Raw genomic sequence first — 27994 nt, 5'->3', positions numbered from 1 at the left:
TGTATCCAGGAATTATCCGAATCCGGATTATATCCGGATATGGAGCGGATATTTTCACCCCTACGCTAATTCCTTGGGAACCAATTATTATAAATAACGAGAAAATATGTTTTGAGCCAAAAAGAGATTCAGAATAAGAGTGAGGCTATTGTATTATGTACAGCGCATTTTGGTCCATACTATATATTTTTATCTTTTATTTATAAAGTCTAAATAGTTATATATTTTTATCTTGTATTTATATTGTATTTATAAAGTATAAATAGTTGATCAAAATTATTTATCGTGATCTATGAAAATATACTCCGAGACAATTCTAAAAAAAAAAAAAATCACTCAAGCTGTGCTTGGAGACAATTTTTTTAGATCAAGTGATTTTTTTATCTATTTAGAAAAAAAAAACAAATTCTATAAAATTTAAATTTTGACATGTAAATACATTTTTCATATAAAGATCATGTTGAGCAGAACGGATCAACTATTTAAATTTAAAAAATAAAGATACACAGATATACATAGGACCATAGCCTCACTCTTGAGAATAATGTCTAATGTTGGTAAATTCTCTTTGCTTTCATAATTTACGATTGGAATTTCATTTTCGTCACTTTTGCTTTTCAAATTAATATTAATAAAATAAAACTGAGAAGTAGAAATAAACGTCAACATTGGAAACAAGTAAAAATCGACGAGTTTATGAAAAATAAAAAAAAAGGGTCATATCTACACAGGATTATAATTGCTTTTCAGATGCAAATATCATATTTGCATCTTACATTCTTTTGTTTCCCTATTTTCCTCCTTTTCTCTATATTATTCATGTCAAGAGCTCTCTACCAAGATTCCTTCTCCCAAGGAAAGAAAAAAAAAATGAAAACAAAAGAAAATAATCCCTATAACTTTCGGAAACTATCTCAAAATTTCTCAACCCGGAACCCATCCATCTCATCTCCAAAAATACGGAGAAAATGAATGGTATTAAATTCCCCGAGTTTTATGGCCATTTTCTTGAGATCCAGCCCCTTTAGGAGGCACAATCGGCGAGGGTTTTCTGGCCGGTGCTTGAGGCTGACCTGAGAACAACACAGGTGCAACTTGGGGAACATTAGCAAGCAAGCTCTCCCTCTGTCTTTTCTGTTGAATTTCACGGATTTGACAGAGCCCTAACTCATGTATCTCCGCCACAGTTTCAAGCTCTTTTGAGGTTAGGACTTCAAGGCCCACACTGTATAAAGGAGCATGGCGCTCCATCTCATCTCGCAGTGAAGTCTCCAGTGTGTGAATGTATTGCTGTGAAACAAAAATGATAAAAATAGTTAAGTTTTGGAAAATAACACCAGCAAATTTCAAGTTTGCGAGAAGTACAGAGTGAATATACATAAGTTGCAGAGAAAAACAAAGTTTATCATGGACATGACAAAAATATTATTTATCGTGGAATTAATAACCCCTGAAGATGAACCTTTTCCTGTGGCATACAAATTATTTCAATAAACTGTCATATGGTAGTGAAGTTTCACCAACTCTTCTATGTTATCAGACTATAGCTATTAGATACAGTTATCGGTAATCTTTAAAAGTGTGGAACTTAGCACTCTTTCCTCACAGTCTAGGGAGCAAAAAGAGGGTAGTTCGGTAATATTCAAAGTAATTGCAAGGGAGATGGAGATAATCAATTAAACATATTAGTGTTCTCTTATATCGAGGTTGCCACAAGCAAACATAAGTTGTCCAGATACGAGAGTACTTAAATACAATTAAGAAAATTCTGCATCATATCTTATTATGAGGTTCTTTAATGGCCAATATAACTGAAAGTAAATTAAAATTGTAAATAAGTGCCGGCAAATATTATAAGACAATATATGAAGCATGCTTTCCTTTTCTCCTTTTCTTCTTTTCATTTTGGTTTTTTTTGTTCTTTTTTCTAACTCCTTGTATATTATTTCACTATTTCCATAACTTGAGCATGAGGAGGAAACCTAAAAACCTACCACTTCTATCAAAAATAAAAAATAAAAGAACAGAAAATCATAGACATTCCTAGTTTCTACTCCCAGATAATCACATTTTGGTTTTGTTTAGAAGGACAAGAAATTTAAAACTTACTTACGATTTTGTGCAATCCAATAAAAGAGAAAAGTTATATATAAATCGTGTCCTCATTTTAAACGTCAAATATTACACAGTTTCATTAAACCATGTCCCTAGTTTTCGGAATTAAACAAAATATATAAAAAAAAAGCAGTCTTACTTGTGCAGCTTCGAGCTTTCCCTTAAGACTGCCAATTAAGGTCTCACACTGAGTGACCTGCTTTTGTTTCTCCCTCTTCTCTGCCTCTGCTTTGCAAACTGACTCCTCCAGCTGGTGCACCTCTGCCACCAACGCCTTCCGTTTCACCGCCTCTGTTGCATGCCGCTTCACCTCCTCCTCCAGACGTCTCTGCACTGCCTCAGCCTTTCTTAGCCTCTCTGTCAGCGTATTCTTCTCCGTCGTCACTTTCTATATTTAATGACAAATAGTGTACAAGTAAGAGAGCAGAGCCTCAATTTTGCAAAATTAGTGCTGTCGAAATTTTGAGACCCAAGAAGCTAAATTAAGCCACAAATCGCTTTGATTAACAACACAGAAACCCATTCCCACATTTTTAAATATGAGTCTGATGAAGCTACAACTAACAGTAAGTTGTGCAATCCAGTGTAGTTATTATGCCTTGAATCAAACTCCAAACTCTGCTGTCGAACCCAAATGGTTTATACACGTCTTTTGCTTCATTTAGGTCTCAATCCTGCAATTTTCCCATTATTTTCAAATCCAACCTCAATAACTTTACTTTGCAGCCAACAGCAATTTTGTTCACTTGACCCGTAAGAATTCAATTAAGTTACAATTAACCCTCCTCATGCGATAAAATTAATATTTTCTCAGTTCCTCCGTATTGTCCCTTAAAGTCTCAAAGTCTATATTTTTTTTATATCATATATACTTGCCTTGAGCTCATCTTTCTGGCGTGACTTGAGCTGTAAAAGCTGGGCCTCCATCTCATGAACTCGGTCTTGGAGCGATCGCTTCTCTGCTGTCAGCTTTGTTATTTTTTCATCCTTTTCTGATTTTAGCCATTCAAGCTGGCTCTCCATATCCTTTATATCTTTTAATAGATGCTTTTTGTCAATAGCAAATTGGTCCTTCTCCTCCTTCAAGTCAGACAAAGAGAAAAGAGAAAAAGAAAAGTAAATTTTCATATTAAAAAAATAACCTAGGAAAGAAAAATAATATCAACTAATTATTATCTTTGTTTACAAGTAATGAGCTACAAGACCCAAGTTGGTTCATTAATCAGTACCAACAGTCATTGTCATTTTAACTATAGGTGGAAACATCATGTAGACTGTAGCACGTCATAATGAAATAACTAAAAAACTAATCCAATACAAACAAAACCATAACTGCTCCCAGCAGCTGGTACAACAAAACTCCGCATTAACTGAGATCTGTTAAATAGATAAGAAAAGAGGGAATAAAGATAGTAGATCTGTAAGAATAGGAGAAAAGGGTAATATTTTTCAGATTTTGGGAGGATCAAGGGGAATAATAACGATGTAGATCTGGAATAGAGATTCTTATTCTAGCGTAGAGTAGAATAGAGAGGCTTGCTAGAATAGAGAAGAATAGAGGCTTATGTTCTGGGGAAAAAAAAATTATACCAGCGTTGAAAACTTGAAATACTTTTTCGGTTAATACAACCGTTAGTAGCCATTCATCAGGCCAGTAACCTTAAAAAGGACACTAAACTCATACTAGCACAACCAGGCACCAAATTTATGTGTGTGTGTGTGTGTCTATATATACATTTAGAGAGATGAGAGAGTACCCTTAAGTGGCTGCAGGCTGCCTCAGACTCAGTAGCCCTCTTCTTCAAAAGCTCCTTCTCCTGCTCAAACCTAGCAGCTTCGGCTTTCCTCTCCTCCTTGAGCCTTGCATTATCATCCTCTACGGCAAAAATATGGTCTAACACGTTGTCCTGCTCAGCCTCCACTTGATGGGCCACCTGCCGCATCAGGTTCATGACTATCTCCAAAGTTAGCACATTTTCTTGAGCCAGCACTAGCAAAACACTCATGTCAAAATCTGTGTTGCACGTCGTATCTAACCAGCTTTCGGGATTGGAAATGTCAACCCGGCAAGATGTGTCCATAGCACGTTCAACGAGGGTATCCAGCATTCTGAAACAATTTACCCAGTGTGTTATGAATAGGGAAAGTTTCTCATGTAACCCTAGTAAAAAGTTATAAGCAGAAAATAGATATTGGAAACTACTACACGCCCAACAAACATCAAAAAATACCCCTTATCTGGTAATTGTGCACTGTATATCATAATAGAAATAGACACAGAGTGATGCTATGGTAATATCCATATTATGTAACAGCCCGTGCTATGAACCCATATCTATATTTTCAAAGTTCAAATAGTCAATCCGAACTGTTAAGTATGATTTCCATATGAAATGTATTTGTAGACCAAAGTTTATGTTTTTTAGAATTTTTTTTACAGTTTGTTTTACATATGTAGAAAATCACTGCTTTTGGATGGTCCATAATTTTCAAATCAAGTGATTTTCTGCCTATCTAAAAAAATAGCAAAATATTCTTAAAATGTCAAATTTTGTTTGCAAGTACATTTTTATATGAAGATCATGTTTAACGGTTCAGAGTGACTATTTGGACATTAGAAAAGAAGATATGAGTCCATAGCACGGGCCGCTGTGTAATATGCATATTACCAAAGCCTCACTCATAGACAACCTGATCATTAAAGTCAACATTATTCACAACAGCAACAATCCAGCTGGATCTCAATAAATGATAAATGAAAAGCCATTTGGGTATACAAACAGTTTACTTGCCTGAGACGGTGCTTCTGGTCATCATAAATCCGAAAAAAATTCACATAGAGCATCCTTAAAAAATCGATGACTTCGCCCTTGGTGCAGACAGAAAGCTCCTTGCCAAGAGCCATTACCACAGATAAATCCTGTTGTTGCGACTCCAGTTGTGTGCTCTGGTGCTTGTAACGCCTCTCAAGTGCTGATGCAAAATCCTCTATCCCAACAGACCCACTAGCCACAGACTTCTCCACTACCTGTGAGTAAAAGCAAAATTAATATCATTTCTATTCCTGGATTTGAATTTAGCTAGCACTGTTCTAGAATGTCTGCTAACTGTTACTGTACCACACTGGTATGATAGTAGCACATAGCCCATATTAGACCAATTGCTGAAGTTCAGGCCAATTCAGAGACCAAGGGTACAGAATTGTACCATATGGTGCCAATGCCAAAACAAGAGATTTCAACTCGTACCAGGCAGACCTCCATGAAGAGGCTAGGTATTTGGAGCATCTCAAACAACAAGTAAGCATCAGAAAAGCGCCCTTGTTTGTACAAGTATGGACCTGACCCGTCAACAGTTTTGTCAGAGTAAGGGAATTGATCAGCATCATTTGCTTTTAACATGGTTTGTGCTGCCTCGGGAAAGTTTCGTATGGTCTTGCACATTAAGTCTAGCACACACTGCGGAACATCTGTGCCCCATAATTTCAACCTCATTCTTATCCCTTGTATCTATAATAAAAAAGAACGTAGAGGCTGTAAGAAAATAGTAAAATACCCATAACTGCCCCTCGCTAAAGCCTCTTTCTCTTCCTAAATAAGAATATGTGGACAACATGGATGTTGATTAAAAAATCATGAGAGAAAGGTAGAAACTACCATAGTTGCGGACTTGCAGGTGACGGATAATAACAACACTACAAAACAAATAAGTAAAAGAACATATTTACAGATTTGGTTTCTCTGAAGTTGCACCAAACAGTCATCTTAATCAGAAATATCATGTAGCATTTCTGACCTTTGCAAACAGTACTCAATAGTTTTCTGAGACTTTTGCAGAAAACACGAAGAACAACAAAGGCGATAAAGCAATATCATGGCAATTAGTTAGTTTGAACTAACTTGAACTAGACAGATTATGTAGGATAGAAGCAGAGAAATGACCTCAATTAGAAGTGCACTGCCATACTCTTTTTCCTGGACATTGATGCAAACAAACTATATTACCCTTTTTTTAGAAGGTTTCTATTATGGTTCTCACCACTTTTTCCTGGACATTGATGCAAGCTCAGTTCTCCACTATTGTGATACTCACCACTTGTTCATTTCACGATTCATTGATAATACATTGACATTTTTGCATACTTCCAAAAATATATGAAGTGATGAACATTGTACCGCGCAGTGGAACTGGTTGCAGCGAGAGGAGTGGTTGACGAGAAGTTCAATGGAAGTGAGCAAAGATTCCTCATCATTTGCATCTCCAATCAAATGAGACACCAAATTCAACACAGATTCTGCTACCTCTTTACCATAAGTCAGCTGGCCCAGAGCATTGAACATCTATCATATACATTACAAGCAAACACCTATTACAGCTTGGGAATGGCAATTTGGTTATATTTCACACAATTCAACTCTTCCGTAAGATAACAGTGCAATTAAGAGCTCAAACAAAGTCACACTATGGTAACATCTTCTGTGGTTCTTGGGTTTCAGGGAAGGAGATCAAGACAATTTGATCACTTTCAACTCAAATTAACACATATTTCACTTTTGGGGACAATTTCCAAATGTAAATTGCAAAACTAGCTGGAAGTTTCACATACATACAGAAAATGGTATACCTCAACCTGCTCGGGAAGTTCATAACCAGGTGCCACTACATGACTAAGTACCAAAGATGCAGCATCGGTATGATCAGCTGGGTCAACCAGCTTTGGTACAATGGACACGATATCAGGTATGAATTGCCTCGGTGCCTTTTCCAGTAGAGTGGAAATTTTTTTTACAACAGAGCAGGGATGCCTCTTCCGCACAGGGGAATTATCTTGTAGTCCCTGTACTGAACTATCTAGGGATTTGAGCAAGCTCAATATCATAGAAAACAGCTTCGCTGACTGGTCTGGCATCTTCATCTATAAACATAAGAAAAGAAAAGAAACCAGCCAAAGTCTAGTACCTGTAAGTAAAACCTCACGAAAATGGGCACTACTATAGTGAAGATAAGAAGGAAATAGTTTTAAGGAGATCAAAGTGCAAATTCTGAAGTCATAATTCAGATGAAGGTTCACATGCAATTAAAAAGAACAAAATAATTCATATGAAACAAAACAACGTAAAGATGAGTAGGGTTAAAATGCCCTATTGTTTTTGTGCCCCAATCATGCCTCACATCCTTATCTCCGTTTTCAAAGTCCAAGCAGTCAATCCAAACCACTCAACATAATCACCATATTAAAAAAATGTGCTTGGAGACCAAATTTTATATATCTTTTTTAAATGTTTTACTATATGTTAGATAGGTATAAAATCACTGTTTTTTTAGAAGATTGACTATCCAAAGACAGTGATTTTGTACATATCTAAAAAAAATAGTAAAACATTTCCAAAAATATAATATTTCGTCTCCAAGCACATTTTAATATGGAGATCATGTTGAGCGGTTTGGATCGACTATATGGACTATGAAAACTGAGGTAAGGATGAGAGGCATGACTGGGGCACAAAAACCACAAGGCATTTTAACTCTACTCCATAAAGATATAGGCGTTACATCAATGGATTTGCTGATTAGTTAATTGAGAAGTTACCTTGTGGATGTCAACTTCCTCAGCGGTATCCGCAAGAGAGATGGAAGCCAACCCTTCCACCCCAAAGGTCTTATCAGATTCCGTTCTCTCGTCAGACCTTGGACTTGAACTTGTCTCTGACACACGGGCTCCGCCAGACTCTGTGCTGCATCCCCAGAAGGTGCTGCATGAGGCTTCCTCACAACCCTCCACCATGGTTTCCAAGAATGACACTGTGCTGTTTGCATCTGCATTCCCAGAAGTTGAGGCTTCCTCACAACACTCCACCATGGTATCCAAGAACAAACCAACAATTGCTTCCTTCAAGCTGGACCGCAATACAAGCTTTATCAGATTGATAAATTCAGCCGGATAGTCCTGCAAGGATGATCTTAATGTGCCTGTGCAGGCCCCACCATCACCAGTACACCTAGTTATAGGTGGTAGTATCTGTTTAACTTTGTCGAGGTGGCTGAGGGATACTCTAAGGCCAGTTAAGAATCCAGAGAATGCTCCTGTGTCAAGGACATTCTCACGCAGAAAAGTAGAAGGTTCTGGACTGGAAGGGGAGGTTTTAGAGGGGAGATGAAAGCCAGCACTTAGGAGAAGAGTCCGGAATAACTCATCTGTATCAATGACAGTGCTACGCACTTCCTCGTCAGAGTCAGTAGCAGTGCTTTCTTCTTCTGAAGAGTCTGGTTCTGTCGTCAGGGTCTCTTCTTTTTCATCCTCTGATGCAAAAACCTGAAAGAACAAATCTGCAATCAATGTCTACTAACTTTAGTTATGATACTTTTTAAATAAAAGAGAATAGAACAACAGTTACCTTCGTAATTACCTTAAAATTTTGCAATTATCGCATGATCAAACATTCAAGACTAAATATAGCCTCAAATCAGCTGATTTACGTTTACGTAGCCCTTATAATTGAACAATAAACTCAATTGAGCATCAATAAAACCCCTTCCACCAAAGTACCCAACATAGCAACTGGATATCAATCAGCTTCATTGTGCAATGATTTGGCCTCAACTAATCTGATCCATATAAACTAACAACAAATTGTGCAATTATGCCCCCCACTAAACAAAGACCAAAAAATAAGTTCACCTAGTTATCTTTCGCAATTACACAAGTATACACCGTAAAGTGCTGTAATACTGATAATATTGTTCGAGTACCATGATCACTGGTCTCTTACCAGCAATAGGAAACATTAGTTCATGAATATATCATCTCACCTCTAAATCAGAGAACTCAAACCAGGGGCAACAGTCCAAGATCTCACACACAAAAATAACTGAGTCACGAACAAGGAAGCCTGAGTCGGGGGTCATCATCTCCTGCACCTTCATGAACTGGAGGACAGAGTTGCTCCAGGTCTTGGTACAGATCGAGGATTCTCTCCACACGGATCTTGATGCATCCTTTTGGTTCAATATCCCCATCCGGTAGCGAACCCAGAAGTTCTTCTCAGGGTCTCCACCACTTGAAGATGACGGCTGGTCACTCTCCAGATATATGCATATAGTGTCAAACGACTCATATGCCCCTGACATTTGCAAATTCTTGTGAAGGCCTTCAATTAAGGTTTTTTTTTAGTATTAATTTTAAATCTAAAATTCAATGGAACACTTTTTGGGTGCTCAAACCGAAGTTGATACCAGTATTTGATGTAGATGGCTTCACCTGTGAGAACCAATCAATTGATAATATATTTTCATATAAAACCTTCTCAAAAAAAAAAAAAAAGCAATTTCCTATGCAACCTTCTCAAAACATCAACTATACCCTCGAAAGCCTAGATATTCACATGCTCCTAGAAAGGAGCATGAGAAACATAAATCTGTACCCTTCTTTCCCATGTCTGGAGCACAACTCTCAACTCCTTTGTCATAGCCAGAAAACCAGAGAGACATGAAAACATATTTTTTCTGTAACCTACCCCCCCCCCCCCCCCCTCCCACACACACACACATCCCAAAAAAAAAAAAAAGGATCAAGCACTTAAAAAAAATTCAAAAGGTTCCAAGAAAAACAAGAGAGAGATTTTAAAATTTTCAAAAGTTCACCATGTCTACATGAAAATGGGAAATGTGAGTAAGAGGCATCCTCTGATGTTCTTCCTTCACACATAAAAAAGAGAGAGAGATTAGCAACATGTACCTATCCGCAACTCACACCCACCAACATCAAAGAACTTGCTAAAGATCTTGCGTGTTTCCATAATATCCTTGAAGGCCAAGAAGTTCTCAATCTTCCAAGTGAAGCACATCAAGCCCCTTGGAGTGATGTCCATAAGCTCATGCGCCTCCTTAAGCACCATAACCTCGGCACAGAAGCCAACAGTGTCATCGACGAGGTAACCCGTGCCTTGGTCGAAGAGGGAGGTTAGGCTGAGAAACTCGCGCCAGCCCCAGTCCTTGGCCACCTTGGAGTACCGATTCTGGGACTCTTTGGATACCATCAGGCCATCAGACTTTTGGCAGAGCACAGAGAGGCGGTGACTGACAAAGCAGGTCCAGTCAGGAGATGGTGCCCGTGGATCCGTCACCTCCAAAAACAGTGAGAGGTGGCATGGCGGCTGTGACTGTCCTGGTGGCATAAAATTATTTGAGTTTTCTTTTCTTTTGTTTGGGGTTCTTTAGAAGTTATTTATCATTTCTAATGTTATATTTTGCATGCACTCACTCTTGGAATTGTAGTGTTTCCATATTGATGCTACAAGGGTATATATATAATTGAGCTGTTATGATTTGCACAAACATCCTTGACAATTTGAATGTGTGTGTGTGTGTGTGTGTGTTTGTGTGTGTGTGAGAGAGAGAGAGAGAGAGAGAGAGCATTTACTGTTATACCTCTAGGATAAACAATGAGGCGACAATCCCTGCCCCCAACCTGAAACTTCTTGCTCTTGATACAAATCCCAGTGACCTTTCTCTTCTTAAGCACCTCCTTCAGCTTGGAAAAACCCCCAATCCTCCATGAGAATTTCCCATAATATCCTCCTCCATCCCCCCCCTTACAATTCCCCCTCAGCGTTCCTTTGTTTACCACCACACTTGTCTCCTTTAGCACATGGTATGACACATTAAACACCACACAACCATCTACCAAATAACTAGACTTGTTTGACCCACTACCAAGAAATTCGTCCATTTTCATAAATTCATTCCAGCCCAAACTCGGTCCATCAACCCCAAACCGACCATAAGAATCCTTGTGGAAATTGGACTCACTTGGCACCTGGTTCATGACTGTAACTCGAAATAGGACCCAACAACCTGGTTCAGCATTCGATGAAACAGGCTTGGTGGTGCTGTCTTCTTTGCTCTCGAGAATAATTGATAAGTGGTCCCCACCAGCACCAGTACCAACTGACTGGTACATACTGAGCTTCAGGCCAGAGTCAGAGTCAGTATTAGTTGGAAAGGTGGGACTTGTGACTCTTTGGGTCTTCAATGTGTCTTTGAAGAGAGAAAAATTGTGCAATTTCCAAGTGAATTTACCATCTTGAGGAGAGAAAGATATCGTCTCATGGAGGAGAGTGATGTCAGCTGTTACTATCAGTGTTTCTCCCTCTACAAAACCTGAGAACAACAGGTTTGATGTAACGAAAAGACATTCAGGAATCAAATTTCTCAGTATTTATACAAATTGTGATAGCATGAATATAGAGGCTTTCAATATCCACAAAAGAGACCCTTAAATTATAGAACACCCCAAAAGATAAGTTCAATGTAGATAGTAAATAAGAAAAGCAAGTTTGTTCAAACGGTCTTCCATTGAAAAATTTATTTTACAAAATGTCACTAAAGAAAACCAAGACTAGAAAAAGAAAAGGAGAAATAATGATCAAAAACAGAGTATAACAGTACCGTAATTTATGGACAATTGGAAAGGAACAAGCTATGGAATAAATTTTAAAATTGCACCAAGACACCATTATAAGAGATGACAAAAATGCAAGAAAAATGACAATTGGCAACTAAACCAGTGACCAAACTAGCGATAGTCAATACATAAGTACCAAAGAGCAATGAAACACATTAGTCTCAACAAAATCACAAAATTCAAGATTCAAGAAATGTCACACAATCCATAACACACCTTGTTTGGAACTAATTCAAGCCATGAATTACTCAACAAATATCCGAAGAAAATACAAGTGTTATCATCTAACAAAAATTTTGCAAAATCTTTCTACATCATCAAACCCATTTATTTAGATTAATTTACCAGAAAAACTGACGGATTCGAACTGTTAAATACAAATACACAAATATACAAACTTTTAACTATGCATACCAACACATGAGTACCTATTGCAAACAAATTAAGATTGAACAAATAAAAGAAAATCTCAAGAGTAATGTTACCTTTCCTGAAAAGCTAACCAAAGTTCATAATATTTAGCTATCTTCAACCACCATTACAATATCCTAATCATAAGACCCTAATTCTGGAATTTACTAATCTAAGTAATAGCCAAACACTACATTGCAAGTTTGATAACCCATTTTCAGAAGCACTTTATATAAGAAGGCTATTGCTACAAAAACAGTTGCAAGATAAACAAGCATAATCCATTGAATTACAAACCTGATACAGGAGCAAAGTCAGACCACCCATGACACTTCCTCTTGGCACTGAACCTATACCAAGAATCCTTCACCACAGACTTTGATGCTTCGGCCGGGTGATAAGCCGTCAGTTTGTACGAGACAAAGCGATCAAAGGGACTCTTGCTGTTGGTGGGGTCCATCAGCTGGATGTAGAGAGACATATGGCCTGGTAGTAACAAAGAATCACCTGTTGGGTACAGTAAAAGACGACAATCCAACCCGCTAGAAGCTATTGGAAAGTACTGGCTGTAGAGAGGCCGCTTACGTGTCGGGGTGGGTCCCGATTGGCGGATACACGAGGGGAGGGTCCAGCGACAGGTGGCGGAGTGATCACCTCGTGGCTCGAAGGTGAACTGGGACCCGCCTCCGGCCTCCTCCATGGTATTTGTGAGAAGCTGGAAGGATGATCGGGTCGTTTTAGGGGTTTTGATTGGTCGGGTTCAAGGTTTCGCCATTTTAGAGAAGCTGAGGTTCGTGTTGGTGAGGGGGCAGTTGAGAGAGAAGAAGGGAGAGCAGTTCAGGTTTAGCCACTGTAAAATGGGGCCTGATTTGCTTTGAGATTCTCGCTGATAATAGATTAGGCCAGGGCACGTTTGGTTGGAGTACAAGGGAGAAATAAAATCTTATTCCGTACATAATAGAATCAAAATATGAATAATTTAAGTGTATTAAGTAACATAGAAAAGAGTTATGACGTCAAAATTTGTCGATTTTAAATGGAATTAGTTATTTCGCAAGTTATATTTTTCTGGGATTTTTTATTTATAACAACATTATCATTATTTTTTTATTATCGTTGTATTATTAGTATGATGATTATGATTATCAATAATATTATCATCATTTTATTATTATGCACTTATAATTATTTAATTATTAATATCATTTATTTATTATTCATTATCAATGTCATTATTATTTGTATTGTTATTATTATACTTTTATTTTTGTTATCATCATTATTTAATAATTATAATCTAATATCGTTGTTGTTAATTTCACTGGTACGGTGGTACCATTACGATTATAATTACTATTGTTATCATTATTGGTACCATAATTCAATAGATTTGGAGAGAAGCTCATCAAGAAACTTGGTAAGCTTAAAAATAGTCTAATTATATTGTTATAACAATATTAATAAGAGTAGAACTAGGGTGTTCGTAAGCTCATCAAGTCTCTTAGTTTTTCGAAACTTATTTGACTAATTTCAAACGACAGATTTAAATAGTTGAAATCGTTCTACTTCACAAGCAGTACTATTAAATACAAAATTTATAAATTTTCGAATTAATTTAGTGTAAATGTTAATATATGCTATTAATTTAGTCAAGCAATTAAAAGAAGAAAGTTTATAAATTAATATATACATTCATTTTTCATCATGATTTCTTGACTTCATATATTAATCAGAAAATTTGTAAATTTTGTACGTAATTACATCAATATGATATATTTTGTAAATTTTCAATGGTATGAATTTATTATTTGAAGTCAATCCGATATATTTTAAAGTTAAACCCACCAAAAAACTTGATGAAATTCAGAACATAACTCATATTAATAATATTAATAACAATAACTTTGTCGCATTCTTTATACGCACTAATGCACCACAGAACTTGTTCATTTTGAATTCACAAGTATTTCTATCTAGTATAAAAAGTGTTCATTATTTTTTCTTTTTAATAATTATAAAAAAAAATAAGTTAACTACTTTGTTAAGTAAAAGTATAACTTGACTTTTTATTCCAACCAAAATAAAGTATGAACACTTTCATAATTAACTATATGCATTTTTTGAATTGTAAATACATCTGGGGTACAACAAGGATAAGAAGTAAAACCCCTTGTCTAAAAAAAATGAACAATCCATATTTACATAAATGATAGTTTATATGTTTTATCATCATTGCTACTACGTTATTATTCAGTTCATATGCTTTATTTAAAAGATTTCACCAAATGCTGAACCAAAAACATCAATAACGAATGAGTCAGAAATAATAAAATTAATAACAAGAGAACTTTGAATTGATTTTGACCAAATCAAACAACAAATATACTTTATTATTCTGTTATTATTCAATTTATAAATATGATTCAGTTATTTAAATTTTACAAATCAGTTCAGTTTAATAATAATAATAATAACAATAAAGTATGTTTAGACAATAGAATGATTCGATCAGATCCGTACAATTAAAACATTAAAAACTAGCCTAACAATATTTTGTGAAATGCCACACGGAAGATGGTTAGAAGTTTGCAGAGAGATTTGGTTTTCATCTTTTAATTTTTTTGGTTTTTTTTTTTTTAATTTCAAAAACAACTAGCCAAACATAATTGCAGAAAGACAAATGCGGAGAATCAGACTTCAAAATTGACCGAATTTTTTATTAATAGAAATAAAATAAATTAAATATTTAAAAAGAATATTGATTTTGAATATTTTCCAAAACTAAGTAGAACGGGTTGTCAGAACCCGTCCCACCGGACGGCTTTAATTACCCCGTCCCTTAATAACCGATTACGGGTGAAATTTTAAAAAAAAGCCGGACGGGTTAAGGAATCCCGTCCCGACCCAAAAAAAAAAATTCTGGACGGGTTAAGAGGTCCCATCCCGACCCCAAAAAAAAAAAAAAAAAAAAAAGCTGGCCGTGGTAAGACAGCCCATCCCGACCCAAAAAAAAATAATTAAAAATCTGGACGGGGTAAGAGGGCCCGTCCCGACCCAAAAAAAAAGCTTGGACGGGTTAAGAGGACCCGTCCCACAGCGATTTTTATCCCTTCCTTTCTCTGTCGGTGTCTTCGTCTCCACTGCGCAGCACTCGGTAAAAAAGCGACGACCAGGAAGGAAAACAACCCGATCTCTCTGGGACGGACTGAGGCAACCCGTCCGGCTTCGCCACCCTCCATCAGATCCGCTGCTTCAGCTACTTCAGGTTTGTTTTTTTTTAAATATAATTAAATTCAATTAGTATAAAAGTATATTAATTCATAGTAATTTATAATTTGATTTGTTATCAAATTATTGATTATAGTGAATTTTATTAATTTATTAATGGCACTTTAAAAAATTTGATTAGGAGTGTTCAAACGGTTCGGTTTTAGAAATAACCGAATTAGTTCGGTTTTAGAAATAACCGAATTAGTTCGGTTTTAGAAATAACCGAATTAGTTCGGTTTTAGAAATAACCGAATTAGTTCGGTTATTTTGGTTTATTGGATCGGTTCGATTATTTCGGTTTATTGGATCGGTTCGGTTATTTCAGTTTATTGGATCAATTCGGTTGGTTTTTCAAAATTGAATTATAACTTCGGTTCGGTTCGATTTGAAAAAAATTTAAAACCAAAATAACTTAACCGACCGAACTTGCATATAATATGAATTTGATCGGAACCACACCCTTTTATTTGTTAATACTCCGGTTTATTTCTTAATCAATTGTTATCTTAGTTTATTTCTTAATAGTCCGGTTTATAATCAATTGTTTTAATTTTAAAAATTAATATATTTCGGTTTGAACCGAACAAACCGAAATAAAACTTTAGTTCGATTCGATTGCAATGCTAATTCGGGTCGGTTCGGTTCTATTTTTAAAACTGAATGAAAACTTTGGTTTGCCAAGTTCGGATCGGTTTCAACCGAACTGAACCGATGAACACCCCTAGTATTGATAGCATTAGTTTAATTATTTTTGAGATTAACTATCTACTCTCAATTAATTGTTGCAATTTATTAGATATAAATAATTCATAGGATTATTTGGACAATATTCTAGGCTAAAGTTCATAGTTCATTAATTTTAGATTTTTTGGTAATACAAGTAATTTAGGTAATGTAGGTACTTATTTTCCTAATCTATTTTGAAAATGAATTGAATTAATTAGATTTCATTTTATTAGTTTGGTAAGTGTATTTTGCAAGAAGTGATAAATTAAATAATTTATTCATCTCGTATTTTATTTATTTCTCAATTTATTTATTATTGTGAGTTTTAAAGTTCATAAGTAATTGCTTAATTTAGTAATTTATTTAATAACGTTAGTGGTTAGTAAATTTAGATTGTTATTATTTTTTTTTAAATATCATGCATGCAGAATGTCAAGCAGTCGTGATTCGGGTGGCCCTTCACATGCTGTAGCTGCACATGATGATTTTGGTTTTGAATCGGCATGGTCAGCAAATAATTTTAGCAAATTATTATGGATGCCGCATGACCAACATAAGGTCTCACGAATCCATGATGATGTAAGTTACTCCATGAATTATATAATTTTTTTTTTATAGAATGATATAACTATTTGAATTACAATATTTTACTTTAATTAAATTGTATGACATTGACAGGATTACAGAGATGTAGGAGTGGACCCTCGAGGTATCTGGACTAGGATTAAGTACAACGACCTTTGCAAACCATTCTTGCTTAGTCTTGGTTTGTATCAGGTTTCTCAAATGGCTCACATAAAGATTGACCCATCACTCCTCGCTGGTCTCGTGGAGCGATGGAGACCAGAGACCCACAGTTTTCATCTTCCCGTGGGAGAGATGACAATTACGCTACAGGATGTTTCTTGTCTCTGGGCGCTGCCGATCGTAGGGTTACCGGTGACAGGTCCTTCAGACCGTACTTGGTCTATCTTAGTGGATCGACTTCTTGGAAATGGAACCACAAGTGCGGTGCTTAAAAAGAAAAAGAGATCGGGGCCAGACGAAACGCAAGAGGTTCGAACAATTTCTGGATATGTTATAAGTTTGAAGGAGTTGCGTATTCGATTTGCTGCAATGCCAAATACGAACCTGGGTGAGCCGACAGAGGAGCAGATACGGCAGTACACAAGGGCGTATGTACTCGATTTGTTCGGGTCTATGTTTTTTGCTGATTCGTCCGGAGATTCAGTTCCGGCAATGTATTTGCAATTTCTAGAAAATCTTGATTCCCCGGAACAGTACAACTGGGGTGGGGTTGTTCTAGCTTATCTCTACAGAAGCCTTTGTGTTGCGGTTCAGCGTAAAACAAAGCTTATGTCAGGGCCAACTGTGCTTCTACAACATTGGTGTTGGTCTCGTTTACCGACCGGCCGTCCTCGTCCCTTAAATGATTGGAGTCCAAATTGGGCCAATCCAAATGAGCAAGAGTGTCCAGCATTCGGAGATAAGTGGTGTTGTCTCCATGATTATCGCCAAGGTCACAATCGGAGTGGAGTTAGTTACTTCCGCAACGAACTGCAGAAGCTCGAAGATTACATGGTAAATTGGGAGCCCTACAACGCATTGTTAAATCAGATACCGTGTAAGCTGCCATCACGAGTTAATGACGAAAGGGGTGTATGGCTAGCTCGTGTGCCACTTGTGCATTTTTGGATAATTGAGCATTATTATCCAGATCGTGTGATGAGGCAATTTGGGTATGCACAGCCGCTCCCCGAGGATGAGGTACGCCGGTTACATAAATTTGTTCACAGTTCCAATGTGGGACTAGTAAATTGGTCTAATGTGCACCAAAATTACGTAAATGAGGCATCTATTCCAGGAGACCACTTGGTTGTTCCAACCGGGTATTGGAGTCATTACGACATATTGCCATATCGAAGTTGGTTCCAGGAAAATGGCATGTTCAATATCTTTTTAGGAAAGTGGTGCATAGAGGGTCTTGATGATGTGATAACTATTTATTTTTGATGTGATAACTATTTATTTTCAATTGTAGGGCCTCTTTTGAAGAGAACTCATTACCTACAGCAAGTGTATCATGAACATGATTCGGCCTACTGAAGAAGTTGACATCTGCGGGTTGAAATGCTGAGGTGTCATTGAAGCTTGCCACAGGGTGACTTACACCACGGTCACTTATGGGAAAATGTTCAGCCTGAACGCGTGGTGTTTGGTGTGATTGCGTTGAGGTATCATCCCGGACATCCCCTTCTGAATCATCTTCATTATCCCAGTCAGCGTCATCCTCACATGAGTCAGCGTCCTCTTCATCATCACTTTGCGGCACATCATCAAAATCAGCATTAGGATCAGCTGCCTCCGGTGGATCGATCCATGGGCTATTCTGATTACTGTATTCTGTCTGAACAGACGGTGACAACTCGTTCATATTGGGATAAGGATGTAGATAAAGGTCTCGCCTCGGTGTTTGTTGTGTTGGATAGGGTTCGAAGAAACTAGGACCCGCATAGTTACCACTATATTGGGTCTGTTGAGGGTCTTGCCTCGGTGTTTGTTGTGTCTGATAGGGTTCGAAGAAATTGGGACCCGCATAGTTATCACTATGTTGGGCCTGTCGAGGTTCTGGATTTGGTTCTGGTACCATACTATTAACAAATAACTGCGGTTGTATTTCACCGATGATTGGAACCAACTCAATGTATAAATCAAGAAAAGTATACTGGGTTTGGGCACGCATACTTTGGATATAAATACCTCTCCAACTCTGATCGCACACGATTTCAATTTTCTCATAATAACGTCGGGTTGTTGTACCAACATTAACCCGTGCATGTGCTTTTAGGTTATACTCATTCTCGGAATATCCAAGTTGGCGATAAATTTCACCTTTCACATCATACCAACCGTGTTCATCAGTCACACTCAATGAGAATCGAGGACTAATACTATACTCTACTCCTTTACGACCGTGTCGTATTTCACCACCAAAATAAATTCTCAGCATCAACATGATTAATTATTTTTATAAATTAACCTGCACAATAATGAATAAATTACATGTTATTATTATTACATTAATAAAAACTAATATTAATTAAATTATTTTACAAAACTTACTTAATGACATAGCAGAAAATAATAAAATCATTTAATTAAACAAATATAAAGTTCAATAATTACGTAAAAACAAATTAAATTTCATAACAATTTAGTGATACCTTACCAAATTTACCTATTGAAATATATTCATAACTAATATTAATTAAATAGAAATTACATATTATTAACCTACACAATAATGAATAAATTACATATTATTAATATTACATTAATAAAAACTAATATTAATTAAATTATTTTATAAAAATTACTGAATAATATAGTATAAAATATAATTAAAGAATTACCTGTTTGAAATTTAATTTCTGTCTGCTGCTATTTGGGTGATGTCTCCGTCTGAACGTTTTGCCTTCTGTTTGAGTAGAAATAAAAATCTTTCTCTCCGTCGAATGTTTGTCTTCTGTCTCAGTGGAAATGAGTTAAAACCGCCAGATTATAAAACAAGCCGTCTGAGTTTTTTTATTTTTTTAAATTCGGGACGGGTTGTGTAGTCCCGTCCCTTTTTTTTTTTTTAAATTCGGGACGGGTTTGGTAATCTCGTCCGACTTTTTTTTTTTTTTAAAATCGGGACGGGTTTTGTAGTCCCATCCGGCTTTTTATTTTATTTTTTTTAGCGAATTTAATTAGGGAGGAACGATTATTAGGCGGGACGGTTTGTATAATCCCATCCGGTGGGACGGGTCCTCACAACCCGTTCTACTTAGTTTTGGAAAATATTCAAAAGCAATGTTCTTTTTAAATATTTAATTTATTTCATTTCTATTAATAAAAAATTCGGTCAAAATTGAACTCCACTCTCCTTAATGGGCCATTTGGAACTAATGTACCAACTAGTTGAATCACATGGAAACAATTGGATGTTCAAATTCCAGTCCCTCATTAATATTATTAATATCTTTTATGTAAATCGCATAATTGATTAATAGTGTAGTTCTCTAGTGGTGCCTTTTATTTAAAAAAATTCATTGTTGGATTTTTTTTGGAAAAAATATCACTTTAAAATATTTCCCAGGCTCACATGATATCCAGGCATGAAAGGGATTCCGCCATAGGCATAAAATATTTGGCTCGCTTCCTGAGTTTCCATTGAAATTTGTGCGATTAGCTCTTGTTTTCTACCCCATCACACTTAACAGAGGCTAACTCTAGCAAATAAGATAGCTGACAGGTTGCAAACTAGCATCTGGATAACACAACCAAATAGCATGATCAAGAAAGAGGTCTGTGTTTTATTAAGATCACCTGGAGATGAACAAACAGTCAAAATTTAAAAGCGGGAATTTCTTTTAACAGTAGAGAAAGCGGCCCATCCAAGAGTTAAAGCGGGACCACGCAAGACTGACAGCATCAGGACTCTTGTCATTCATGCCCATGTTCTTTCTTCTCTGTATACCCTCTGGAGATAAATTCATGAATGCATGAGCACAACCTGGGTATACGTGCACTTCATACGGCACGCTAGAATTTTTAAGCTTTTCCTCCAGGGACTTCGCTGCCTAGATGAAACAATAAAAAAAGTTGTTTGTCAGGTAATTTATGGAATGAGCATCATATTTCCAGTAAATTTATTTTGTCCCTTCTGACCTCTCTCTCTCTCTCTCTGTTTTGTTTTTTTTTTTACAATGATAGGTGTATTCTTTGCCACATGTGCCAAACGCATTAACAGTTAATCAACCTGACAAGGTAACCAGCAACCAGTCTGGTAAGCCATGAATATTTCTAGTTGAAGTTCATTTCTTATGCCAAACAAGTCAACCATGCCAGCAAGTATGGTGTTCATCAGTTAATACTTGATACAACCCCATATGCTTCCGCTGAGGAGCCAGCTTGAGAATGAAAGAATGATATAACACATAAACATAATAAAAGAAAAAAAAAAAAACATGCATCTATATCCTGATGGTGCCTAAAGTATGATCTATTTCCTGCTTTGGTTTCTGATGTTTCAGTATTCCCAAATTTAAAGATAATGTTGGTACCCTAGAGACAAGAAAACAATTGCATGTCTTAGGAAATATCCCTGCAAAGCACGGGACATGTACTGCACACCCATTTAAAAGAATGAAAAACTCCAAGAAATTTTCTTCATAAATGGTCTTCTCTCCACACTCTTTTTGTCCCATTTGAGGAGGTCATGTTGCATATTATCTAGTAGGGGAAGGATGTGCTTACAAGAGATTTAATGCTTTGCACGAGTATACACAAATTTGCATTTTTTTTTTTTTTGGAGGAAGGGGGGATGGTGAGTAGCTCAAAAGTTGCAATTTAAAAGAAATTTGTTAAGACAAAAGAAGACAAACAGTGACATCAAAAAAGTTGTCGAGCTCTCCAAAGTGGGCCTGAATAGGAGCCTTGGCTTCAGCGGGTTCCGCTAGCTCAGGTGGAGGGACCCCATAAAAGGCAACAACTGCATCCACTTCTGGTACCAACACCCCACTTGCAATGGACAGGGCACCTCCCATGCAATAGCCGGTAACACCAACCTGTCTCAGTAATTATAGAGCTCAGTGCAGCAATTACAATGCTAATGCCATAACAGTGTGTTTTACACGAGAAACTAAGCTACATTAGCCTAGTTGCAAACTAGGTAAAATTAATGCATTAAACAATGCGTCTTGCCTCAATAGTCTTAGTTGACTAAAGAACTGCATCTTCTAAAGCAATTACATTTTATGTTTTTATTTTTTTCTAGTTGTACTTTCATTTACTGAACAATTTTTTACACAAGATATAAGACATTTTATCCTATTTTCCTTTTTAACCAAAAGGAAAATGTTCAAACTCACTTTTTCCAACTATGTTTGATCTTTTTATATCAAATAAGGGGAAGTTTTGGTTGCACAAGTTTTTTAACTCATAAAATATATTCAAGTGAACCCAAGTACACAATTAAAGCGGTTAAAGGTAGCTTCTATTTTTTTCCCTTACAAATACTACACGTCTAAATATCACAATAATTCAATCTCTAATAACAATATGCAATGGCTCGACGAGTTCAGATCTCCTAAAGTAACCTAATTTTTGAGTTCAGATCCAGACCATCAGATTCGAATCAGGCAGTTAGATTAAACGGGCCCCGTGCGCTCCGCCTCAGGCAGGATTGGCCCAGATTCGAATCGGATGGTCTGGATCTAAACTCAAAAATTGGGTTACTTTAGGGATCTGGACCCATGGCTCGACTCCAGCCACTGCATGCAATTAAAGTTTCTTCCTAAAAAGAAGTGCAATAAGACAGAAGGCTGAAAATCTGTTTTAGAGGGACAAAAGAAATTACCTTGAACGAGCCATTAGCCTTTAGCCAGTTAACTGAAGCACGAATGTCTTTAATAGCACCCTGCCAGTCAAGACCTTCCATTAGATGTTGTGCCTCTGCCACATCCAATCCCACTTTTCCACGGTATAAGCTAATTCAAAAGAATCAAAACCATTGAAGAAGAAATAAATTAAAATGGCTGGGATCATACGACTAGATTTGCGGTTAGTTGTCTGAAAAAGGTTACAATACTCAATAATTCACAAAGCATAGCTGTCGAAACCAATTCAATATGCAGCAGGTTTTCAATATATAAAAGGGGACGATAACATAACAGAATCACATCAAAACTGTAGAACCCTTTTTTGTTGGCATTGGCTTTAATTATCCTTTTTTTAATTACTGCATGTGCTTCACTCTCACAAATTAGGTTTGTGCTTCAATTGTCATAGCCAGAATCTTTACATTGCACAAAGCATATAAATAATGACTAGGATCCAATCCAGGAAATATAACAAATACATCAATTTCATGAACACTATCCACTAAACTAGATGAAATTTTGTATTCTCAAAAGGTAATTTTCCATAGAACTTAGATAAGATGTCGAAATTCATAATAAAGGGACAGCGCAAAAGTTGCTATCAGAAATATTACGAAAATGAAAAATTAAAACGGAAGAGATGGAAAACATACTCAGGGATAAGAGCTCTATAGCCTTGACCAAGTTGAGAAATGTGAATAGCATGGTTCTTAATTTCAAAATCAACTCCCCACCATTCCTGCAACACCACTATACCTGGTGCATTCTCCTTCCCCACCACATACGCATCAAATATCTGTAAATTGTAACTAATATGAAATCAAAACCAAAATCAACTGACGAGATAGCCGAATAAAAGGAGGCACAAATGCAGGGAGAGGCAAGCATTAGGTTTCTAACTCCACCCGTCACCCTTCACATGGTCACCTTAATTATACTGATTGATCTCACACTTATATCATAGTTCTAAAATTCCATGGCACATTTGTGTATCAATTGAAGTTCATATAATCTAGAATTGTGTTTTCTTTCCATGGCTTACCAAATGTTGAATTGGATTAAAAAGCCCTGGATATTAAAGAAGAGCAAGATTTTATGACAAATAGAGTCCCACTGCAAGCAATCTTGTGCCAGATAACTACTGCATATTCACATGTGAATAGAAGGTGAAGGGCGGATTCCGGAAATGTACCAATACCAGTGTTGTAAATAACGGTATGCGGTTGTCGGAGGACAAGATACCGCCAAGCACTTAATCGGGAATAATCGGTCATATTCGGAAATAATCGTCCGATTAGACGGGAAAATCCATAACGGTTTGGTCACCATCAAATACTAATCGCCTGATTAATCAGTCTAAACAGACGTTTTTTACAACACTGACCAGTACACATGATGCAGGAGATGTTCGAGTAAATGCCTTTCTTTTGTAGCATGTCCCCTGTCAGAATTTTCTCCAATAGTGCCAGATATGTGAAAATCTTGACTGATGGTGGTACCACATGCTTCCAGATCCTTGTAAAAGAGCACCCGACCTTACTACCTCCTACCAGTGCATCGTAGGCGGAATTCGCACTATAATTACCTGTACTCCCCTGGCACCAGAGAAGCTTGTCTGTTGTGTCACTGAAGATGAGATTGTCAGTTCTTACAGGGGCAGGGATAAGATCCCGTATAATGGGAACCGCATCTCTCAAAGAAATTGAAAACAGGAGAGGCCTTGATCTTCCCTGTTGTTGATCATACAAGCAAGTTTGTTGCCATGCATTGTGCCAAGAAGAAATAGTTGTGCCGTCCCCTATCTCCCATTGTGTGCACCACTGAAATATCTCTCTCAATTTGAACAACTGTTTCCAAAAGAACGAACCACCAGCGCTCCATATACTAGGCCCATCCATCAGATTACCTAAGCCCCGTAATCTCCTTGCGGTCACTGACCAAAGTGAATTAGTGTCGCTATATAGCATCCACCACCATCGAAGTAGGATAGCTATATTCCGCAAGTCCATACAAGCAGCCCCCATGCCACCCCATTCCCTTGGTAAACAAATCGACGGCCAATTGATCAGTGAAAACACTCTACGGTCAGTGTCAGATCTTCCCCATAAAAAGGCTCTTCATACCTTATCAATTCATTTGATAAGCCATAAAGTAGATGGGGATCGAAGAGAGTACCGACTAACCTGGTATTTTGTACGTAGTTTAGGGATGAAGTGAAGTCAGAGTATAGGAGTTGTGTAGACGGTGTCTCTTTTGAGATAACTGAATACTTGTTTTAAAAAAGAAAAAAAAAAGATTCCCACTGCAAAACTCCCTTGCATAAGAAAGAACAACCCTGGAAAAAAAAGACAATTTCAACAGATAAATGAGCAAATAGATCAAATTGCTTACGATATCATCGCGCTGGATTTGGATCTTCTGGAAAGTGTCCGCGGAGGCAGTGGCCATTGATCGGACGAGGGTGATGCGTTCGCACCGCCGGGCGAGAGATGAAGAAAAGCGAGCGGTAGTAGGTGAAGAGGGGAGAAAATGCTCTTCTCAGTAATACAGCAGCCGTGGACATTCTTCTCTTTCGATTTTTACACGACATTTATAAAAATACCCAAAAAAAAAATTATTAAAAATAACCAGTGTCTAATCAAATTTTTAAAAATGTCCAAATCGCCTATTTTTTGGGCGGTCCGGAATTTTTATTCCGAACCGCCAATTTTCCAGACGGTTCGAGATTTTTTTTTTTTTATTCCGAACCGCCTATTTTATCGGCGGTCTGAGATTTTTTTTTTTTTTCAAATCAAATTTGCATATCTGGTTAACATAGCAAAATACCTTCAAAAATCGTGAAAATTGACCGACATGCAGTCTTGACATCGTACAACAGGATTTTTGAAGTTTCATACAAAATCTCCGAACAGGTCGTGAGATATCGGCTCTAAAAAATTGCCCGAACTGCTGAATATTTCATTCTGAGCCCAACTTTGCACATCTAGTTAACATAGCAAAACACCTTCAAAAATCGTGAAAATTGATCGACATGCATTCTTGATATCATACAACAGGACTGTGAAGTTTCATACAAAATCTCCGAACAAGTCGTGAGATATCGGCTCTCAAAAATTGCCCGAACTGCTGAATATTTCATTCTGAGCCCAACTTTGAACATCTGGTTAACATAACAAAACACCTTCAAAAATCCTGTTGTACAATGTCAAGACTGCATGTCAGTCAATTTTCACGATTTTTGAAGATGTTTTGCTATGTTAACCAGATGTGCAAAGTTGGGCTCAGAATAAAATATTCAGCAGTTCGGGCAATTTTTTAGAGCCGATATCTCACGAGCTGTTCAGAGATTTTGTATGAAACTTCAAAAATCCTGTTGTACGATGTCAAGACTCCACGTCGGTCAATTTTCACGATTTTTGAAGGTGTTTTGCTATGTTAACCAGATGTGCAAAGTTGGGCTCAGAATGAAATATTCAGTAGTTCGTGAAATTTTTGAGAGCCGATATCTCACGACCTGTTCGGAGATTTTGTATGAAACTTCACAGTCCTGTTGTACGATGTCAAGATTGCATGTTGGTCAATTTTCACAATTTTTGAAAGTGTTTTGCTATGTTAACCAGATGTGCAAATTTGATTTGCAAAAAAAAAAAAAAAATCTCGGACCGCCGATAAAATAGGTGGTTCGGAATAATAATAATAAAAAAATCTCGGACTACCAGGGAAATAGGCGGTTCGGAATAAAAATTCCGTCCAAAAAATAGGCGGTTCAGGCATTTTTAAAAATTTGGACAGAGCCTGGTTATTTTTAATAATTTTTTTTTTAGTATTTTTAAAAATGTCGGGATTTTTCACAAAATGAAGGAAAGAATTTGGAGTCACAGAGAATCACAGACTTTGGAATCGCAGCAGATTTATTTCCGTTCGTAAGTTCACCGTCAACTTAATTCTAAAATCTAAATCTATAGAATTGAGTTTTAAATGAAGTATTCGAACCGTTAAAATTCATCAACTTTAGAAGTGATCCATCAAAATTTGAAAATTTTAAATTTTCAAATTAATTAGTATAAAATCAAGCACTCAAAATTAAGATTTATAGATTAATTTTAATACATTCATTTTTTTTAGTTTTAATAATTCAGATTGGTCATTAAGAACACCCCAGTTATACTCTATTAAGTGTTTGCTTGGTCCTGCCACAATTAATGTTTTCTTCTCCTCTTTAGAAATCACTTCGTAACGTGAATATCCCGAATTCCTTGGGTTGTTAGCATTGATGCGAAACTGAGGCAAATACGCCAAACGAAACGATTTTGTTTCTCATCTGATTTCCAGAATGAAAGAATATTAAACAATTTTGGTAAAATTCTAATCATAAATGTGGCCCAAATTGATAATAAAAAAAACCCTTAAAAAGCAGAGTTTTGTGTGTAATATTTGATGTATCCGCTTGATTTAACACAATAAAGCTATGCACACATAAGAGCATCTACATCCCTGAAACTATTAGAGTTTCTACTCTGATGTGACAGTTTCTAATCCAGTTTTAGGGATGTGGGAGAGTTTCTTATTTAGAAACTATGCATAAAAGTTTCTTATTAAAAAACTGTTTATAAACTCTATGTTGGCCAAATGATTGGCTCAAATTGTTTCTCCTTTTTAATTTGTTGTTAATGTGACTTAATAAAAACTATAAAATGAGTTTCAGGGATGTGAGAGTTAGAAACTTTAAAGACCATAATTTATAAGTAATTAACAGTTATTTAGAAATCCTTTTGAGTTTTAGGGATGTAGATGCTCTAAAAAGAGAAGTTAGACAATATATGTCAATTTTAGCGATATTCGGATCATAAACGTGATCCAAATTGATATTAAAAAAAAAAATACAAACAGACACACCAAATAAATTGTAAATGCGTACAATCAGGATTAACAAACCTACAAGAAATTTTTTTATTAATAGGCTACTAGACCTGTTTTCATTGATAAAAATTAAAGAGTGTTAAATTACAAATTTAAATTTAACACGACTGTTTATCTTAGATCCGTTTTTTTTTTTTTTTTTAAATGTTTATCTCAGACCGATGTATATTATACAAGTACGGTTGTTCTCCCCAGTTTAAAGTTCCACCATAGACTAACAACAAAAGCTAACAAGTTCATCAAACTACACAAAATACTATCATTAAAGGACATAAACTCTGCACTCTTCCAGTCAATCTTCAATTCTTCATCTTCATCTCTAGTTGCTCCCTGCACCATCTGGCCATCTGCATTTGGGTCCCACACCTAGAGGGGTGTCAGCTCTGGCCTCTGGGTCCTCTAGCATCCACCTCTCCAGTCATGTAACATGTCCAATACACAAGCAAATTAATAATAGACATGATAACCGTTTTACCAGTAAGTATCACAGGTTGTTTTGTCAAAACATATTGCATTCCTCAATTTCTAGATTGTCCAAGCTAATGCCCCTAGAACAAAAATAAAGTTTTGTTTGTGCATATGAGGAAGTGTGCAAGTAGGCCCTGTTCGGCCGCATTATTATTCCGTTTTTTTCCCACGGGAACAATAAAAGCAGTTCAAATTTTCA

General features: G+C 36.6%; 2 protein-coding genes across 4 annotated transcripts; both read right to left on the bottom strand.

Moving 5' to 3' along the window:
* Window positions 1-668: 668 nt before the first annotated feature.
* LOC144560323 (uncharacterized) lies at window positions 669-12858 on the bottom strand. 2 transcript variants are annotated; one of them, XM_078309483.1, is made up of 13 exons: window positions 12287-12858; window positions 10543-11274; window positions 9851-10279; window positions 8926-9263; window positions 7706-8428; window positions 6740-7030; window positions 6291-6455; window positions 5364-5624; window positions 4908-5143; window positions 3873-4224; window positions 2988-3195; window positions 2255-2499; window positions 669-1290 (listed from the first exon to the last, which is right to left on the bottom strand). In XM_078309483.1, exons 1-13 carry the CDS (start codon window positions 12687-12689, stop codon window positions 979-981), a joined length of 4695 nt encoding a protein of 1564 aa, XP_078165609.1. In that variant the 5' UTR covers window positions 12690-12858; the 3' UTR covers window positions 669-978. The 2 variants fall into 2 exon arrangements, with proteins under 2 accessions (XP_078165609.1, XP_078165610.1); XM_078309484.1 differs by having other exon boundaries at window positions 8926-9236; window positions 12287-12857.
* Window positions 12859-20317: 7459 nt separating this feature from the next.
* On the bottom strand, window positions 20318-24991 carry LOC144560903 (uncharacterized). 2 transcript variants are annotated; one of them, XM_078310124.1, is made up of 5 exons: window positions 24799-24991; window positions 23061-23203; window positions 22386-22515; window positions 21412-21594; window positions 20318-20607 (listed from the first exon to the last, which is right to left on the bottom strand). In XM_078310124.1, the coding sequence occupies exons 1-5, from the start codon at window positions 24853-24855 to the stop codon at window positions 20398-20400; spliced, it is 723 nt and encodes a 240-aa protein (XP_078166250.1). In that variant the 5' UTR covers window positions 24856-24991; the 3' UTR covers window positions 20318-20397. The 2 variants fall into 2 exon arrangements, with proteins under 2 accessions (XP_078166250.1, XP_078166251.1); XM_078310125.1 differs by having other exon boundaries at window positions 23061-23216; window positions 24799-24982.
* Between the last annotated feature and the right edge of the window lie 3003 nt (window positions 24992-27994).

The sequence above is a fragment of the Carex rostrata genome, chromosome 10 (assembly GCF_964058835.1).
Source record: "Carex rostrata chromosome 10, lpCarRost1.2, whole genome shotgun sequence".
NCBI classification, from domain to species: domain Eukaryota; kingdom Viridiplantae; phylum Streptophyta; class Magnoliopsida; order Poales; family Cyperaceae; genus Carex; species Carex rostrata.
Note: the sequence above shows the minus strand (reverse complement) of the source record. Positions and strands in the feature narration are given on the sequence as shown.